At 50.6% G+C, this 17,665-nt stretch overlaps 1 protein-coding gene across 1 annotated transcript in view; it reads right to left on the minus strand.

Moving 5' to 3' along the window:
• Nucleotides 1–17,665, minus strand: part of PINLYP (phospholipase A2 inhibitor and LY6/PLAUR domain containing) — a 118,828-nt gene that overhangs the window by 52,083 nt on the left and 49,080 nt on the right. Inside the window, exon 3 of the mRNA XM_069640869.1 lies at nt 6,350–6,496. Within this exon, the coding sequence (XP_069496970.1) occupies nt 6,350–6,496 (147 nt within the window). The remainder of the gene's footprint in view (nt 1–6,349; nt 6,497–17,665) is intronic.

Raw genomic sequence — 17,665 nt, forward strand, 5'->3', positions numbered from 1 at the left:
TAGTCGGCCAGAGTGAAAGTAGGAAAACGGGAGCAGGGGTCCCAACGAGGATGATCTCTGTCTTAGTGGCATTAAGGCAGAGATCATTAACAACACACCCGGACTGGATTGCGGACTGGGAGTGGGAGGCCGAAGTAAAGGGAGATGGCTGTGTGTGTTGACAAAATTTAGTCCGTTGCTTGCAGGGATAGCTGAACACCCTGTAGAACCTGCAAACACTATGAGGCGTCCTCATCTGAGAACAAACAAAAGCTGAGATAGCTACAGGCTCTAACCCACTGTAGAGGTCTTGAATCTCAGTCTAGCTCTCTGTGCCATACCCGATGCCAATCTCCCTCTGCGTATAGGTCTGATCATACCTATAAGGGCAGTAACATCCGCAATGCCAGTCAATTCTCTTCTGAACAAGAGTACCAGCAACTATTCCAGACACAGGCATTTGCCTCCTGTGGCTTTTAAGCCAATGTATTGCGGCAATTGTGCTGTAACATGTAGCATTTGATCCTGGTTTTTTGGAAATGCTCTAGAAGGATACAATCGCCCCCGGTCTATCCTGGGAGTTTAAGGTATATATCATGAGTGGCCCCTCAAAGCTGCCTGTCCATTCCTAGACCATTTCTGTTCAGCTCTTGATGTAAAATGTGTGATTTTGCACATTTCCTAGGAGAGAACCTCTGTATCATGGGGGTCAGGAAGTGCTAAGCCTTTCCTTCCTATGTGCAATTTTGGGACAAGTACCACACTTATACGGATTGTTGGCAGTGGCGTAACACAAAATGTGGGGGCCCCCTGCAAGCCATGCTGAGGGGGCCCCCCAACTCAGCAACAAATCACGGGTTGCGCCACACTCTGGACCGGCCTAGATTGTCACGCTTGCGCATTACGCATGAACGTGCTGCTGAAGGGGTATGCAGCACACTGCACTAGGAGAAAGATATAAATATGTGTTTTAATGCAATATACAGCAAACATTCTGAGATAAATTGGCTATAAAGCCAGAGTGTTTGCAATTGTTTTGTAGGGTAACACAATCCATTACATGCAAGTCACCAACAGCGCACAGGAACATTAATGCTTTGCTATTAAAAATGCCATGCCACGCCACATTGAAAACATGTCCCACTGGCTGCACAATGTACACCAGCATAGACACGTAATAACATTACAGTAAAGCATGCCAGGCCACATTTAGACATACCTAGAGTGGTTGCACCAAAATGCCACTCCAAGCAATAACACTCATCAAGAAGAGGGCACACATGAAAGCGTGTGTCTCCGCGGCCTCTAACAACACGGCCAAACTCTTTAAAATCTGCAAAGAACTGGCCAATCCTGTTGTGGTCTATACCCCTCCTGTTCCCCCTCAGGCCCTCTGTAAAGCTCTGGCCTCTCACTTCTCTGCTAAATCTCAGGACATCCTGTCCTCTATCTCCTCTTCCTCTCTCGGCCTCCTTTGGCCATCTCTACCTCTCCTCCTCCTTTTTCCTCTTTCTCTCTGACAACACCTGACAAGGTTTCTAGACAAGTCCGATCTGTGAAAGTGTCATCCAAACAGGTGCTCCGCTGCTCCTCCAGAACCGTCAAAGACCATATTGACTCCCTCACTCCAGCCTTGGCCGATTTCTGTAATCACTCTTTCGCCACTGCAACATTCCCCTCTCCCCTTATGCACTCCCTTGTGCAACCACTCCTCAAGAAGCCATCTGCTGGTCCTACCTGCCGGGGAAAAATTTGGCTCAATCTCCATCACCCCTTTCCTGAGCAAACTCTTGGAAAAGCTTGCCATCTCCCAGCTTACTCTCCACACTGAATATGTTGGTTGTCTCCATGACCATCAGTCTGGCTTCAGATCTGCTCTCTAACATTGATTCCAGCATTCCTTCTGTTCTCATCCTTCATCTTTCCTCTGCTTTCGACAGGGTCAACGTCACCATCCTGATCAATCGACTCTGTGAGAACCTGGGCATCACGGATCAGACCCTAGAGTGACTGACCTCCTTCCACTTGGACCGCCCCTCCACTCCCAGGTCCATCTTGGTCCAATTCTCTCTGCCACCTCTCTCTACCTGTGGCGTTCCACAGGGCTCTATCCTCTCACCCTGGTTTTGCAACCTCTACTTGGCCACTTTGGCCTCCCTGATCTCCCTGATCTGATAACTTTCAGTGTTATGCGGATGACTCGGCTTTCTTTCAGGCTCCCCTCAGCCTCCTCTCCTCTCCCGCTCATTCCTGACTGTCTATCCACGATTCAGATTGGTGCGCCTCCAACGATCTCTGCCTTAATGCCAGTAAGACGGAGATCCTTCTCATTGGGACTTTTGCCTCTGCGTTTCCTCTCACACTACAGCAGACCGCCTTGGGCTATCTTCCTTGGCCTTCCTGCAAGGCAAGAAACCTTGGTGTCATCTTCAACGCCACACTCTCTTTCTCTACTCACATCTCGGACATCACCAAGAAGTCCCACTACCAGCTGCTCCTCCTCAAAGGGACTCTTCCCTTTCTCACTTTCCACCAGAAGCTCACAGTCTCCAGAGCCCTGGTTCTCTGTAGGCTGGACTACTGCAACAGCCACTTTCTGAATCTGCCTTCCTCTAGTTTCCGTCATCTGCAACTAATCCAGAACAGGACTGCAAGACTTACCCTTGGCCTCAAGCCCTGGGATTGTATTTCTCCAGCCCTGAAATCTCTCCACTGGCTCCGGTTGGTTGCAAGGATCAAGTTCAAGAACCTTTGCATTGTCCACAAGGCTTTCTGGGGCCGGGGCCCACACTAAATCCAATGATCTCTTCCAAAATACCTTCTTTCTCTAGCCCTTAACTCAGCTACCTCCAACTCTCTAAGGCTTAGACGTTTCTCCAGGCAGAGAGTGGGGGTAGACCTCTCTCCACTGCTGGTGCCTCCCTCTGGAATGGCCTCCCTGCCCCTCTCAAACTTGAGCCGGACAACCTGAAGTTTCGGAAGCAGATCAAAACTTTCCTCTTCTCTGCTGCTTTCTCTCTCTCTCTCTCTATCCCTCCCCTGCTGACCTACCTGTCTGCTTTACCGACTGGCTGCTTGGCTACCCTCAGAGTCTCTCTGAGTTCAGGCTCTTCCTTGATTGGTCACCCTTGCACTGCCTCTGGGCGTACCATGCACTTAGGGGCTGTAACCCTGCAGTCCCTTGTTCTCCTTGCACAACCAAAAGCCGCTCTGCCCTGGCTGCACTTACTCAGAGCATTGCTACCCTGTTTTCCCCTCCCCTCTCACTTGCACTTCCATCCCTCCCTTCCCCCCTGCACTTCTCGTTCTCGCAATGACACAAGGCCTAGTGAGATTGTTTGTCTTGTCCTCCCTCTATCTTCCCTCCCTTTGTGTACACTTGTGTACAGGCGCGTTATAAATGACTTGTATCATATCATTTTATCACAGATGCCTAGAAAAATATACAATGCCGCAGTAAGAAATGGCTAGACTGGCAGCACCCAAATGCCAATCTAGCCAGGTAATTAAAGTTAGCAGGACTGCTTTATCAGAAATGTCCAGTTAAAAGAAAGTCATACCAAACTGAGGAATGACTAGACTGGCTGCACCAAAATGCCTCTCTAGCCACTAATACCACATATCATGCCTGCTTAGCTTGGACATGGACATCCATTATGATTTATCACACAATCCCGCCCCCACACATCCCCTCTCCCTGCCACCTACTACCCCAACCTCCACAATCAGCTCCTTTGCCCAGAATTACCTCCACTTCCCTCTTCCTTGTCCCAGAGCTTACGTATGAGGCTCCTTGTCTCATAGGTAAGTACTGGGATGAGGAACAGAGGGACTAGGAGTGATGAAGATTACAGGTATCTAAATCGGCATTACCTCCATGTACCTATACCTCTTCCCAGTACTTGTGTAGGAGGCAGAGTGCTTCACACACAAGTACTGCCTCATAGATAAGTACTGGGACGAGGAAGAATAGGGCTAGGAGTAAGCAAGGCATTAAACACAAGTAGTGGCGCAACACCATTGAGTTGACTGGGCTTCAGCACTACCCCCCCTGAAATGTTGGGCTCTATTGACTCAACCTGGCTAACCTTTAGAGCAGTTGCCGGACCGAACAGGACACAGATATTAAACGGCACCTGCTTTTTGCTGTTAACAAGAACCCAGCAATTACCAGCGTAAAGCATTTCACTGTTAGTACCTGCATTCAAATGCCACATTGTTTAGGCAATTGAAATTGTGATGTGGGTTTAGTACTTGCATGCCAGGGGAGTCATTGGAAGGGTAGAGAGGGAACAGGAGACTTAAAGGAGAGAGTTAACTGCTTGTAACATTGAATCTGCACTAGAATCGTGTCATTTAAATGCGTAAATAAGTTGGATGCCCCCAAACAAATAAGTATCCCCATCCCCACTGCCTGTGAAGTTAGCGCCTCTCCCAACATTTGAAGGGCTACCCCCCCGGAAATGAAGGTTTTGTTGTGACCCTGTACACAAGCACACACACCATTCACCATATACACACCCAGTCATCCATACATTTAAGAGTGCACCCTTTCACCATACACTCACACAGGCAGCCACCTATACATTTAAGTGTGCACCCTTTCACCATGCAGGCACACCCAGACAGCCACGCATACATTTCAGTGTGCACCCTTTCACCATACACACACAGGCAGCCACCTATACATTTGAGTGTGCACCCTTTCACCATAGACTCACACACGCACACGTCATGGAGTTGAGGGGAGCCGCCCTATTACTTCAAAAAGAAATTGGGGCTCATTACGGGTCCAGCGGTAACCGTGCCGGTGCTACCGGCGGGTTGCCGCCTGACCCGTAAAAAATGACTAGCACCTGACTTCTCGGTCCCACCGTGCTATTTCAAGTCCGGCGGCCGGGAAATCAGATGCCGGTAGTTTTGATAATCCTCAGACTCCACGGGAATGGGTACACGGAAGCACCTGCACCATTGTTAACAGTGCCGGTGCTTCCGTGACGGGTCTGCTTACCGTGGCTGCTGTGCCTGTCAGGGTCAGACCTGTCGGGCATGGCAGCCCCAGCAGGCAGACCTGTAATATGCCCGTCTGGAAACAACAGTGCCTGTAAGCTTACCAGCACCATTGTTTCCGAACCGGCATGGTCAGAATGAGCCCCATTGTTTCTTTTTTAAGTCACTGGGCCTCATCACGAGTCTGGCGGTAACCCTTAAATGCGCTGCATTTAAGGGTCTGCCAGATCATGACCTTGGCAGATTTCCCCCAGGCTCAGAGCCGATTTTCGGGGCTATTACCGCCGGCGGGAAATCCGCCTGCGGTAATAGTGCGAATTTTCTCCATTGGGCCCAATGGGGAATGAGGAATTCCCGAATGGGCCAAATGGGGAATGGGCACTAACCGTTCCGCCAAACCCGTGATCCAGCGCTAATAGCGCCGGGGGGTTTGGCGGTAGGGCTAATAGCGCCGGTGGCAATACCACCCGCATTACCACCCAACTCGTGATGAGGCCCACTATAACTTCATAAAGAAATTATTTCAGTTAAGGACCGAACCATAACCAAAAATAATTTCTTTATGAAGGCTGAGTGACTGCAAAACAAACTATTTCTTTTTGAAGTCATAGGGCTCCCCCCGCCCCATGACATGTAGGCCTCCAGTCTAGGGTCTTCCATGTCATGGGGTAGAAAGACCCTAGGACTTAAAAAAGAAAGTTTCTTTTTGTAGTCACTCTGCCTTCATAAAGAAATTATTTCTGTTTCAGAAATGTTCTTTATGAATGCAGAGTGAATTTCAAAAGAAACATTTTCTTTTTTTAGAAAACAATATTTTCATTTTTTATTTTTTTTATTGGGGCCCCCTCCCAGGACATGTGCTGGCGGGGCCCCCCACACCGCGGGGGTTGTGGGGGCCCCTGTTACGCCAGTGATTGTTGGGGGTAGTAAATGTGTTACTCCTAAGTAACTGTACTGAAAACCCATCATTCTGCATACCCTCAAACTCTGAACCAAACACATCCACATCTCTACCGCCACCCACAAACCGCACCCACTTCACAACACCCAGCACAAAACCACATCCTACCTCAACACCACATGACGGCTACCAACTGAAAACACACCTACGCTCAGTGACCAGTTTCTCCGAACTGAAGCTGCCAACAGCGCATCAAAGCTCTCTTGCTCATCTCCCTCTTGATCCCACTAACATACCCAAACCCTCCTTCCATTGCAGATCCGCTACAGCGCCAGGAGGCCACGCAAGTGGCAAGAGTGTGCGGTACACGACCCATTAACATTAACATGGGGTGAATATGTGCTGGCAGCCCCCGGAAGGTTGCTCAGTCGTGACTGAGCAGCGGATACTTGTACTTACCGCTGACGGGCTCCGGCGTGCAGCGGTCTGTGTTGCAGCACTTGCTGGTGGACATAATCTTCACTTGCTCGTTGCTCATGCTGGACAGGAGCTTGCAGTCCTTGGACTTTCCACAGGACTTGGCGAAGCTCTGGGTCTTCTCCTTAGCTGCATTGGAGAACACATTACAGCCAAGGTCACACAATTGAAGGCGAGCACCACCAGTGTGTCACACATATATATTGGAGTAGTGCAGAGCAAAGGTGTCACACAATGGTAAGATAGCACAGCCAAAGTGTCACACAATCGAGTGGGTGGAGGGGGCTGAAGAGACAAGATGTTACATGCGAGAAGTGTGCAAAAGGTGGTGTAGGTGTCACACAATGGGATGATAACATAGAAAAGATGTCACAGAATCGAGAGGGCGGCAGGGGGCTACAGAGACAAGATGTTGCACATGGGAGATGAGCACAAACGAGGTGTCACACAGTGGGCCGATAACACAGAAAAGATGTCACAGAATCAAGAGGCCGGCAGGGGGCTACAGAGACAAGATGTTGCACATGGGAGATGAGCACAAACGAGGTGTCACACAGTGGGACTATAACACAGAAAAGATGTCACAGGATCGAGTGGGGCTGGGGGTGGGCTCACAGCCAGGGGTGTCAGAGACCAGGGAGAGAGCACAGGCAAGGTTTTATAGAATATGAACTGTGCACAGACACGGTGCCACAGAATGGAAGGAGAGTACAGCCAGAGTGTCACAAAATGGGGGGTTTGCAAGGACAAGGTGTTACACAAAGGGAAGCTGGGACAGATGAGGCATCACGGAATCGAGCGGGAGGTGTGGGGTGCTGTCTGTGCACTTGTCAGTGGCCACACCATGGAAGGCGAGCACAGCCAGAGTGTCATAGAACAACGTGTCACCCAATGGGAATATAACAAAGACAAGGTGTCACAGCATCGTGCAGGAGGAGTGGTTTGCACTACATGGTGCATTAGAGTAGAAGGCAGGCACAACCAGGGTGTCGTGGAACAGGAAGAGAGCACAGAAAATGTTTCACGGAATGGGAGGTGTGCACTGATAAGGTGTCACACTGACAAGGTGTCACACGTTGGGAAGATAACAATGCCATGGTGCCACAGCATTGGGAGGAGTGGTGTGCACTGCCTGGGTGCCACCGAATGGCAGCACAGCACGACCAGTGTGTCGCAGAACATTAAGAGAGAACACTGATTTACACAATGGGAGGTGTGCATAGACAAGGTGTCACTCAATGGGTAGATAACACAAAAGTGTCATACAAAGGGAGGCTATTGGAGAAACGGTGTCCCAGAATCCAGTCAGAGAAAGGGTTGAAAAGGAAGGGTGTCACAGAACAGGAAAAGATCACAGACACGGGGTCACACAATGGGAAGGTAGCACAGGGCAGGTCACACAGAATGTGCAGAGCCACAGAATGGAAGGGGTGCACTTTCAATTTCTTTTCAAATGCACAGGGAGCATTAGTATTGTGTGATGAAATGGAAGTAAAGCACAGCAAATGTGTCGCAAACTGAATAGAGGAGCCAGCCAGGGTGTCACGGACTGAGATGAAAGAATAATCAGGCTTTCCCATCCTGATGTGCAGCACTTCCTGCCACTTCAGCAGGAGCATGCACATGTCTCCCTATATGGCATGACTAATACCCAGACCCAGCCCTACACATGCACATTGCTCCCTTATTCCAGAACTAAAATCCAGCCCTGCCCATGCACATTGCTCCCCATATTACAGAACTAATACCCAGCCCTGCCCATACACATTGCTCCCCATATTCCAGAACTAATACCCAGCCCTGCCCATACACATTGCTCCCCATATTCCAGAACTAATACCAAGATCCAGCCCTGCCCATGCATATTGCTCCCCATATTCGAGAATTAATACCCGGCCCTGCCCATGCACATTGCTGCCCATATTGTAGAACTAATACCCAGCCCTGCCCATGCACATTGCTCCCCATATTCCAGAACTAATACCCAGCCCTGCCCATGCACATTGCTCCCCATATTTCAGAACTAACACCCAGCCCTGCCCATACACATTGCTCCCCATATTCCAGAACTAATTCCAAGACCCAGCCTTGCCCATGCACATTGCTCCCCATATTCCAGAACGAATGCCCAGCACTGCCCATGCACATTGCTCCCCATATTCCAGAACTAATACCCAGCACTGCCCATGTGCATTGCTCCCCATATTCCAGAACTAATAGCAAGGCCCAGCCCTGCCCATGCACATTGCTCCCCATATTCCAGAACTAATGCCCAGCACTGCCCATGCACATTGCTCCCCATATTCCAGAACTAATACCCAGCCCTGCCCATACACATTGCTCCCCATATTCCAGAACTAATACCCAGCCCTGCCCATGCACATTGCTCCCCATATTCCATAACTAATACCCAGCACTGCCCATACACATTGCTCCCCATATTCCAGAACTAATACCCAGCCCTGCCCATACACATTGCTCCCCATATTCCAGAACTAATACCCAGACCCAGCCCTACACATGCACATTGCTCCCTTATTCCAGAAATAATACCCAGACCTACCCATGCACTTTGCTCCCCATATTCCAGAACTAATATCCAACCCTGCCCATGCACATCACTCCCCATATTCTAGAACTAATACCCAGCCCTGCCCATACACATTGCTCCCCATATTCCAGAACTAATACCCAGCCCTGCCCATACACATTGCTCCCCATATTCTAGAACTATTACCCAGCCCTGCCCATGCACATTGCTCCCCATATTCCAGAACTAATACCCAGCCCTGCCCATACACATTGCTCCCCATATTCCAGAACTAATACCCAGCCCTGCCCATGCACATTGCTCCCCATATTCCAGAACTAATACCCAGCCCTGCCCATACACATTGCTCCCCATATTCCAGAATGAATGCCCAGCCCTGCCCATGCACATTGCCCCCCATATTCCAAAACTAATGCCCAGCCCTGCCCGTGCACATTGCTCCCCATATTCCAGAACTAATACCCAGACCTGCCCATGCACATTGTTCCCCATATTCCAGAACGAATACCCAGACCCAGCCCTGCCCATGCACATTGCTCCCATATTCCAGAACTAATACCCAGCCCTGCCCATGCACATTGCTCCCCATATTCAAGAACTAATACCCAGACCCATCCCTGCCCATGCACATTGCTCCCTATATTCCAGAACTAATACCCAGACCCAGCCCTGCCCATGCACATTGCTCCCTATATTCCAGAACTAATACCCATACCCTGCCCTGCCCATGCACATTGCTCCCTATATTCCAGAACTAATACCCATACCCAGCCCTGCCCATGCACATTGCTCCCCATATTCCAGAACTAATACCCAGACCCAGCCCTGCCCATTGCTCCCCATATTCCAGAACTAAGACCCAGCCCTGCCCATGCACATTGCTCCCCATATTCCAGAACGAATACCCAGACCCAGCCCTGCCAAAGCACAGCGCTCGCTATATTCCAGTACTAATACCCTGCCCTGCCAATGCACAGCACCCGCCATATTCTAGAACTAATACCCAGACCCAGCCCTGCCCATGCTCATTGCTCCCCATATTCCAGAGCGAATACCCAGACCCAGCCCTGCCAAAGCACAGCGCTCGCTATATTCCAGAACTAATACCCAGCCCTTCCCGTGCACATTGCTCCCCATATTCCAGAACTAATACCCAGCACTGCCCATGTGCATTGCTCCTCATATTCCAGAACGAATACCAAGACCCAGCCCTGCCCATGCACATTTCTCCCCATATTCCAGAACTAATACCCAGCCCCAGCCCTGCCCATGCACATTGCTCCCCATATTCCAGAACTAATACCCAGCACTGCCCATGCACATTGCTCCCCATATTCCAGAACTAATACCCAGCCCTGCCCATGCACATTGCTCCCCATATTCCAGAACTAATATCCAGCCCTGCCCATGCACATTGCTCCCCATATTCGAGAACTAATACCCAGCCCTGCCCATGCAATTTGCTCCCCATATTCGAGAACTAATACCCAGCCCTGCCCATGCACATTGCTCCCCATATTCGAGAACTAATACCCAGCCCCAGCCCTGCCCATGCACATTGCTCCCCATATTCCAGAACTAATACCCAGCACTGCCCATGCACATTGCTCCCCATATTCCATAACTAATATCCAGCCCTGCCCATGCACATTGCTCCCCATATTCGAGAACTAATACCCAGCCCTGCCCATGCACATTGCTCCCCATATTCGAGAACTAATACCCAGCCCTGCCCATGCACATTGCTCCCCATATTCCAGAACGAATACCGAGCCCTGCCCATACACATTGCTCCCCATATTCCAGAACTAATACCAAGACCCAGCCCTGCCCATGCACATTGCTCCCCATATTCGAGAACTAATACCCAGCCCTGCCGATGCACATTGCTCCCCATATTGTAGAACTAATACCCAGCCCTGCCCATGCACATTGCTCCCCATATTCGAGAACTAATACCCAGCCCTGCCGATGCACATTGTTCCCCATATTCGAGAACTAATACCCAGCCCTGCCCATGCACATTGCTCCCCATATTCCAGAACTAATAACCAGCCCTGCCCATACACATTGCTCCCCATATGCCAGAACTAATACCCAGCCCTGTCCATACAGATTGCTCCCCATATTCCAGAACTTATACCAGGACCCGGCCCTGCCCATGCACATTGCTCCCCATATTCCAGAACGAATGCCCAGCACTGCCAATGCACATTGCTCCCCATATTCCAGAACTAATACCCAGCACTGCCCATGTGCATTGCTCCTCATATTCCAGAACGAATACCAAGACCCAGCCCTGCCCATGCACATTGCTCCCCATATTCCAGAACTATTGCCCAGCCCTGCCCATGCACATTGCTCCCCATATTCCAGAACTAATACCCAGACCTGCCCATGCACATTGCTCCCCATATTCCAGAACTAATACCCAGACCCAGCCCTGCCCATGCACATTGCTCCCATATTACAGAACTAATACCCAGCCCCAGCCCTGCCCATTGCTCCCCATATTCCAGAACTAATACCCAGACCCAGCCCTGCCCATGCACATTGATCCCTATATTCCAGAACTAATACCCAGACCCAGCCCTGCCCATGCACATTGCTCCCTATATTCCAGAACTAATACCCATACCCAGCCCTGCCCATACACATTGCTCCCTATATTCCAGAACTAATACCCATACCCAGCCCTGCCCATGCACATTTCTCCCCATATTCCAGAACTAATACCAAGACCCGGCCCTGCCCATGCACATTGCTCCCCATATTCCAGAACGAATGCCCAGCACTGTCCATGCACATTGCTCCCCTTATTCCAGAACTAATACCCAGCACTGCCCATGCGCATTGCTCCTCATATTCCAGAACGAATACCAAGACCCAGCCCTGCCCATGCACATTGCTCCTCATATTCCAGAACTAATGCCCAGCCATGCCCGTGCACATTGCTCCCCATATTCCAGAACTAATACCCAGCCCTGCCCATGCACATTGCTCCCCATATTCCAGAACCAATACCCAGCCCTGCCCATACACATTGCTCCCCATATTCCAGAACTAATACCCAGCCCTGCCCATGCACATTGCTCCCCATATTCCAGAACTAATACCCAGCCCTGCCCATACACATTGCTCCCCATATTCCAGAACGAATGCCCAGCCCTGCCCATGCACATTGCCCCCCATATTCCAGAACTAATGCCCACCCCTGCCCGTGCACATTGCTCCCCATATTCCAGAACTAATACCCAGACCTGCCCATGCACATTGTTCCCCATATTCCAGAACTAATACCCAGACCCAGCCCTGCCCATGCACATTGCTCCCATATTCCAGAACTAATACCCAGCCCTGCCCATGCACATTGCTCCCCCTATATTCCAGAACTAATACCCAGACCCAGTCCTGCCCATGCACATTGCTCCCTATATTCCAGAACTAATACCCATACCCTGCCCTGCCCATGCACATTGCTCCCTATATTCCAGAACTAATACCCATACCCAGCCCTGCCCATGCACATTGCTCCCCATATTCCAGAACTAATACCCAGACCCAGCCCTGCCCATTGCTCCCCATATTCCAGAACTAAGACCCTGCCCATGCACATTGCTCCCCATATTCCAGAACGAATACCCAGACCCAGCCCTGCCAAAGCACAGCGCTCGCTTTATTCCAGTACTAATACCCAGCCCTGCCAATGCACAGCACCCGCCATATTCCAGAACTAATACCCAGACCCAGCGCTGCCCATGCTCATTGCTCCCTATACTCCAGAACTAATACCCAGCCTTGCCAATGCACAGCACTCGCTATATTCCAGTACTAATACCCAGACACAGCCCAGCCAATGCTCAGCGCTACCCATATTCCACAACTAATACCCTGACCCAGCCCTGCCCATGCACATTGCTCCCTATATTCCAGAACTAATACCCCAACCCAGCCCTGCCAAAGCACAGCGCTCGCTATATTCCAGTATTAATACCCAGCCCCAGCCCTGCCAATGCACAGCCCCCGCCATATTCCAGAACTAATACCCAGACCCAGCCCTGCCCATGCTCATTGCTCCCTATACTCCAGAACTAATACCCAGCCTTGCCAATGCACAGCACTCGCTATATTCCAGTACTAATACCCAGACACAGCCCAGCCAATGCTCAGCGCTACCCATATTCCACAACTAATACCCTGACCCAGCCCTGCCCATGCACATTGCTCCCTATATTCCAGAACTAATACCCCAGCCCTGCCCATGCACATTGCTCCCCATATTCCAGAACTAATACCCAGCCCTGCCAATGCACAGCGCCCGCCATATTCCAGAAATAATACCCAGAACCAGCCCTGCCCATGCACATTGCTCCCTATATTCCAGAACTAATACCCAGATCCAGCCCTGCCAATGCACAGCGCTCAATATATTCCAGAACTAATACCCAGGCCCTGCCATTGCACATTGCTCCCCATATTCCAGAACTAATACCCAGCACTGCCCATGCACACTGCACCCATATTCCAGAACTAATACTCAGACCTGCCCATGCACATTGCTCCCAATATTCCAGAACTAATACCAAGACCCAGCCCTGCCCATGCACATTGCTCCCCATATTCCAAAACTAATACCCAGCCCTTCCCGTGCACATTGCTCCCCATATTCCAGAACTAATACCCAGACCCAGCCCTGCCAAAGCACAGGGCTCGCTATATTCCAGTTCTAATACCCAGCCCTGCCAATGCACATTGCTCCCCATATTCCAGAATTAATACCCAGCCCTGCCCATGCACATTGCTCCCCATATTCCAGAACTAATATCCAGCACTGCCCATGCACATTGCTCCCCATATTCGAGAACTAATACCCAGCCCTGCCCATGCACATTGCTCCCCATATTCGAGAACTAATACCCAGCCCTGCCCATGCACATTGCTCCCCATATTCCAGAACGAATACCCAGCCCTGCCCATACACATTGCTCCCCATATTCCAGAACTAATACCAAGACCCAGCCCTGCCCATGCACATTGCTCCCCATATTCCAGAACTAATACCCAGCCCTGCCGATGCACATTGCTCCCCATATTGTAGAACTAATACCCAGCCCTGCCCATGCACATTGCACCCCATATTCCAGAACTAATACCCAGCCCTGCCGATACATATTGCTCCCCATATTCCAGAACTAATACCCAGCCCTGTCCATACAGATTGCTCCCCATATTCCAGAACTTATACCAAGACCCGGCCCTGCCCATACACATTGCTCCCTATATTCCAGAACTAATACCCATACCCAGCCCTTCCCATGCACATTGCTCCCCATATTCCAGAACTAATACCAAGACCCGGCCCTGCCCATGCACATTGCTCCCCATATTCCAGAACGAATGCCCAGCACTGCCCATGCACATTGCTCCCCATATTCCAGAACTAATACCCAGCACTGCCCATGTGCATTGCTCCCCATATTCCAGAACTAATACCCAGACCTGCCCATGCACATTGCTCCCCATATTCCAGAACTAATACCCAGACCCAGCCCTGCCCATGCACATTGATCCCTATATTCCAGAACTAATACCCAGCCCTGCCCATGCACTTTGCTCCCTATATTCCAGAACTAATACCCATACCCAGCCCTGCCCATACACATTGCTCCCTATATTCCAGAACTAATACCCATACCCAGCCCTGCCCATGCACATTGCTCCCTATATTCCAGAACTAATAACCCAACCCAGCCCTGCCCATGCGCATTGCTCCCCATATTCCAGAACGAATACCCAGACCCAGCCCTGCCAAAGCACAGCGCACGCTATATTCCAGTACTAATACCCAGCCCCAGCCCAGCCAATGCACAGCGCTACCCATATTCCACAACTAATACCCTGAGCCAGCCCCATATTCCAGAACTAATACCAAGACCCAACCCTGCCAATACACAGCGCCTGCCATATTCCAGAAATAATACTACAACCCAGCCCTCCCCATGCTCATTGCTCCCTATATTCCAAAACTAATCACCGGATCCAACCCAGCCAATGCACAGCGCTCAATATATTCCAGAACTAATATCCAGGCCCTGCCATTGCACATTGCTCCCCATATTCCAGAACTAATACCCAGCACTGCCCATGCACATTGCTCCCCATATTCCAGAACTAATACCCAGCACTGCCCATGCACATTTCGCCCAATATTCCAGAACTAATAGCAAGACCCACCCCTGCCCATGCACATTGCTCCCCATATTCCAGAATTAATACGCAGCCCTTCCCGTGCACATTGCTCCCCATATTCCAGAACTAATACCCAGACCCAGCCCTGCCCATGCACATTGCTCCCTATATTCCAGAACTAATACCCAGCCCTTCCCGTGCACATTGCTCCCCATATTCCAGAACTAATACCCAGCCCTTCCCGTGCACATTGCTCCCCATATTCCAGAACTAATACCCAGCCCTGCCCATGCACATTGCTCCCTATATTCCAGAACTAATACCCATACCCAGCCCTGCCCATGCACATTGCTCCCTATATTCCAGAACTAATACCCATACCCAGCCCTGTCCATGCACATTGCTCCCTATATTCCAGAACTAATACCCAGACCCTGCCCATGCACATTGCTCCCCATATTCTAGAACTAATACCCAGACCTAGTCCTGCCCATGCACATTGCTCCCTATATTCCAAACCTAATACTCCGACCCAGCCCTGCCCATGCACATTGCTCCCCATATTCCAGAACTAATACCCAGACCCGGCCCTGCCCATGCACATTACTCCCCATATTCCAGAACTAATACCCAGCCCTGCCAAAGCACAGGGCTCGCTATATTCCAGTACTAATACCCAGCCCTGCCAATGCACAGCGTCCGCCATATTCTAGAACTAATACCCAGCCCTGCCCATGCACATTGCTCCCCATATTCCAGAACTAATACCCAGCACTGCCCATGCACATTGCTCCCCATATTCCAGAACTAATACCCAGCCCTGCCCATGCACATTGCTCCCCATATTCCAGAACTAATATCCAGCCCTGCCCATGCACATTGCTCCCCATATTCGAGAACTAATACCCAGCCCTGCCCATGCACATTGCTCCCCATATTCGAGAACTAATACCCAGCCCTGCCCATGCACATTGCTCCCCATATTCGAGAACTAATACCCAGCCCCAGCCCTGCCCATGCACATTGCTCCCCATATTCCAGAACTAATACCCAGCACTGCCCATGCACATTGCTCCCCATATTCCATAACTAATACCCAGCCCTGCCCATGCACATTGCTCCCCATATTCCAGAACTAATATCCAGCCCTGCCCATGCACATTGCTTCCCATATTCGAGAACTAATACCCAGCCCTCCCCATGCACATTGCTCCCCATATTCGAGAACTAATACCCAGCCCTGCCCATGCACATTGCTCCCCATATTCCAGAACGAATACCGAGCCCTGCCCATACACATTGCTCCCCATATTCCAGAACTAATACCAAGACCCAGCCCTGCCCATGCACATTGCTCCCCATATTCGAGAACTAATACCCAGCCCTGCCGATGCACATTGCTCCCCATATTGTAGAACTAATACCCAGCCCTGCCCATGCACATTGTTCCCCATATTCGAGAACTAATACCCAGCCCTGCCCATGCACATTGTTCCCCATATTCGAGAACTAATACCCAGCCCTGCCCATGCACATTGCTCCCCATATTCCAGAACTAATAACCAGCCCTGCCCATACACATTGCTCCCCATATTCCAGAACTAATACCCAGCCCTGTCCATACAGATTGCTCCCCATATTCCAGAACTTATACCAGGACCCGGCCCTGCCCATGCACATTGCTCCCCATATTCCAGAACGAATGCCCAGCACTGCCCATGCACATTGCTCCCCATATTCCAGAACTAATACCCAGCACTGCCCATGTGCATTGCTCCTCATATTCCAGAACGAATACCAAGACCCAGCCCTGCCCATGCACATTGCTCCCCATATTCCAGAACTAATGCCCAGCCCTGCCCATGCACATTGCTCCCCATATTCCAGAACTAATACCTAGACCTGCCCATGCACATTGCTCCCCATATTCCAGAACTAATACCCAGACCCAGCCCTGCCCATGCACATTGCTCCCATATTCCAGAACTAATACCCATACCCAGCCCTGCCCATGCACATTGCTCCCTATATTCCAGAACTAATAACCCAACCCAGCCCTGCCCATGCGCATTGCTCCCCATATTCCAGAACGAATACCCAGACCCAGCCCTGCCAAAGCACAGCGCACGCTATATTCCAGTACTAATACCCAGCCCCAGCCCAGCCAATGCACAGCGCTACCCATATTCCACAACTAATACCCTGACCCAGCCCCATATTCCAGAACTAATACCAAGACCCAGCCCTGCCAATACACAGCGCCTGCCATATTCCAGAAATAATACTACAACCCAGCCCTCCCCATGCTCATTGCTCCCTATATTCCAAAACTAATCACCGGATCCAGCCCTGCCAATGCACAGCGCTATATATATTCCAGAACTAATATCCAGGCCCTGCCATTGCACATTGCTCCCCATATTCCAGAACTAATACCCAGCACTGCCCATGCACATTTCTCCCCATATTCCCGAACTAATACCCAGCACTGCCCATGCACATTTCGCCCAATATTCCAGAACTAATAGCAAGACCCAGCCCTGCCCATGCACATTTCT

The sequence above is a fragment of the Ambystoma mexicanum genome, chromosome 1q, assembly GCF_040938575.1.
Source record: "Ambystoma mexicanum isolate Mex_15411 chromosome 1q, UKY_AmexF1_1, whole genome shotgun sequence".
Classification (NCBI taxonomy): domain Eukaryota; kingdom Metazoa; phylum Chordata; class Amphibia; order Caudata; family Ambystomatidae; genus Ambystoma; species Ambystoma mexicanum.